At 37.5% G+C, this 3,498-nt stretch overlaps 1 protein-coding gene across 1 annotated transcript in view; it reads right to left on the reverse strand.

The window, feature by feature from the left end:
• ULK4 (unc-51 like kinase 4) overlaps nucleotides 1-3,498 on the reverse strand; it is a 672,597-nt gene that overhangs the window by 587,325 nt on the left and 81,774 nt on the right. Inside the window, exon 16 of the mRNA XM_012652718.1 lies at nucleotides 390-497. Within this exon, the coding sequence (XP_012508172.1) occupies nucleotides 390-497 (108 nt within the window). The remainder of the gene's footprint in view (nucleotides 1-389; nucleotides 498-3,498) is intronic.

A 3,498-nucleotide genomic window follows, 5' to 3' on the forward strand; every position in this document is an offset into this window, starting at 1 on the left:
AAAGTAGTGTCTTGTTTAAACTGAAATGGAGCTTTTATACTGGGAGAACCAATGGTCTCCTCTTGCCTGATACAGTGAAAGATGGTAGCAACTTCAAAGATGAGGAGTACTGTGGGGTCTTTCAGTCCACTGGTTTTAAAATACGGCTTACAAATCGCCTACACGTTAAAGGAAAAGAGGCAATGGGAAGGACGGAAGAAGAGAGACAGGGTGAGATAGAAAGAGACAGAAACACTGAGAAATTCTCTCCCCCACAGGTAAAATTTCTCCTAAGTTCCTTAGGCATGCTCTAAGGGGCAGAGTCAAAAAACTTTTATAAGATATTATACTTGTCAGCCTGGATATGTCAGACATGTCAAATAGCAGTAAAGTTAATCAGACAGTCTCACCTGGGTGGCTACAAGATAGATCAGCTCCCCGAGGGTTGGTAAAAGGCACTGTTTTAATTTGCTGTTCCTGAAGTTTTCCCTAATTAATTCAGTTAAGAGAACAATTGCCTGAAAAAAAGAAAAAAGTATATTATTTCAGGTGTATTTCTCAGTTCTTTAACCTATATGTAAAAAGCAAAATACCCCGTACGACTTACCATTTTTAAGAACTAGTTTCCAAATTATTTTCAGAATACAGGCCTTATTCCTGAAGAAAAAATATAGTAACTCTCCCAGATAAAGGTTAAGAATATACCCAATAAAATAAATTTATATACATATAGCACTTTCAGTTTACAAAGCACTTTCACTGCATCACCGATCCTGTCAGGCAACTGCTGCCCTATCTTCGAAGAAGGAAACAGAGGCCAAGAAAGGTTCCAGAAACTGGCCCCAAGCTATCCAGCTCACTTAGACAGCCAGGATCTGGACACCGATTTTAACTATGCCACATCCCTGGTATGCTCTAGCACAACACAGTTTGAAAAATTCTTATGCTGCATTAAATTTTTACATGATTCCTTCAAAACTCTTGAGAGTGGGAACATTATACCAAAGTTTTAGTATAATCCACTTTGAAACTCAGCATATTTTATCAGCTCTAGTTAATTTCCTAGGAGTCAGGCTAAGAAATCACACACACTCATTGCCAGAATTCATACACCAGAACACAGGTGAATCAAATCATAGTATGACCATGAAAGATGGTGAGGGGGGCTAGGGGAGAGGGAGAAGGAGGGGGGAGGGGGAGAGAGAGAGAGAGGGAGAGAGAAAGCGAGAGAGAGAGAGAAGGTGAGAGAAGGGCAAGGATGATGGCTCCATTCTAAGCAGGAAAAAAAAATTACTTAAAATAGTGTGGAAGCATTACTCTAAAACAGTGTGACTCGGTGTGGTGCACAGACAAGCCTATTTCTTACCACTGATAAAGACATTAATTTAAAAACTGAAAGCAAGCATTTAAAATTTTCAAAACAATCTGACAATGCCACAACATCTAAGCATGCAATCACAGGTCTCATTTTATAAACAGGAGTATGGAAAAGTTGAAGATACAGGTGGGGTAGCTGCACAATAGTCATGCACTGTAGGAACACTTGGTAATGTATTTTTTTTTAAAGCTCTATTGAGTTATAACTGACATGCAACAAACTGTATATATTTAAAGTATACAATTAGATACATTTGGTATATGTATATGACTATGAAATCATCACCACCATCAAGATAACAAACACCCACCAGTGTTTCCTCAAGGTCCCTTTATAATCCCTCTGTCCCACTCCATTTCTCTTTTCCCCAAACAGCCACCAATTTACTTTCTTTCATTAGTTTGCATTTTCTAATTGGATTATATACTATATATTCTTTTTTGTGCAGCTTCTTTCACTCAACATAATGCATTTGAGATTCATCCATGTTGTTGCATGTCTCAATAGTTTATCCCTCTTTATTGCTAAGTAGTATTTCACCGCATGGACATACCAAATGTGTAACTCTCAAAACCCACTGTCTTACACACAATGAATCCTCTAGATCTGTGGTCCCCAGGCCCTGGGCTGCAGCCTGGTACCAGTCTGTGGCCTCTTAGAAAAACAGGGCAGTGCAACACTGCCTGAGCTCTGCCTCCCCCCACCCCACTTCCCTACCCCCCTCGCCAGCACCTCCATCCCCGGTCCATGGAAAAATTGTCTTCCATGAAACCAGTCCCTGGTACCAAAAAGGTTGGGGATCACTGCTCTACATGGAGTGGTTAAGGAGGAAAAAGGAATCATGTGGCATTAGCCTTTGCAACAGGTCGCTTCCATACAGTCTCCTCCTCCTTTGACCTTTACTGATCATCCACTAGTACTACACTGAATCATCTGAAATTGCCACTAATGTTCAGCAATTTTTTTTTTTTTTTACCTATTAAAAACAACAAATTGTCTCCAATACACTACCCTAAAAGAATGGCTAAAGTACATATTCTAAAGAGAAAGGATATGATAAAAAAAGAAACCTTGGCATATCAGACAGAAAGCAAGAATACAGTAGGAAAAAATATAGGTAAATACAATAAGCTTTCCTTCTCCTATTAAGTTTTCTAAATTATGTTTGATGGTTGAAGCAAAAACTATAAAAATTAAATTTAAATGGTCTAAATACAACAATTAAACAGAGATTGGCACAGTGGAAGAAAAACTTATGACCCAACTATAGACTGTCTACAAGAAACTCACATCAAATATAGTGATATAGTTAGGTTGAAAATAAAAAGACAGAAAAATATCCCATATATATACAACTAATTACGAATTAAAAATAAAATTAAGAAATAAATTTTATTTGTTAAAGAAATGAAAAAAATATCATAAAACAGTAATCAAAGGAAAGCAGGAATGGTTATATTAATATGAGTAAAGTTGACTTCAGAGCAGAGAAAATTTCCAGAGACCAAGAGAAACATTATATAATATTAATAATAAAAGGGTCAATCCACCAAGAAAAAACACTAATCCTAAATGCGTATCACAAAACAAAAGACCTGCAAAATATGTAAAGCAAAAACCAACAGAACTGGAAGGAGAAACAGGCAAATCCACAATTTCAGGTATGAACTTCAATACCTCTCTCTCGGGCACAGAAAGGCAAATACTGCATGATCTCATTTACACATGAAATCTTAGGATGTCAAACTTACAGTCATATAGAGTTAGAATGACAGTTACGGGAGGCTGGGATTGGGGTGAGGACTTGGGAGATGTCGATCGAAGGGTCCAAAGTTTCAGTTAGACAAAAGGAACAAGTTTTCAAGATCTAGTGCACAACATGGTGATAACAGTTAATAATATTGTGTATTATAGTTAATAATAATGTGTATTTCACAATGGCCAAAACAGTAAGTTTTAAATGTTCTCAATACAAAAAAAATTAAGTATGTGAGGTAACAGATATGTTAATTAGCTTGATACAATCATTCCACAATGTATACATATATCAAAACATCACACTGGCTGGGCGCAGTGGCTCACACCTGTAATCCTAGCACTCTGGGAGGCCGAGGCGGGTGGATCGCTCAAGGTCAGGAGTT

This window comes from Propithecus coquereli, unplaced genomic scaffold (assembly GCF_000956105.1).
Source record: "Propithecus coquereli isolate 6110/MARCELLA unplaced genomic scaffold, Pcoq_1.0 Scaffold1, whole genome shotgun sequence".
In the NCBI taxonomy this organism is placed as follows: Eukaryota; Metazoa; Chordata; class Mammalia; order Primates; family Indriidae; genus Propithecus; species Propithecus coquereli.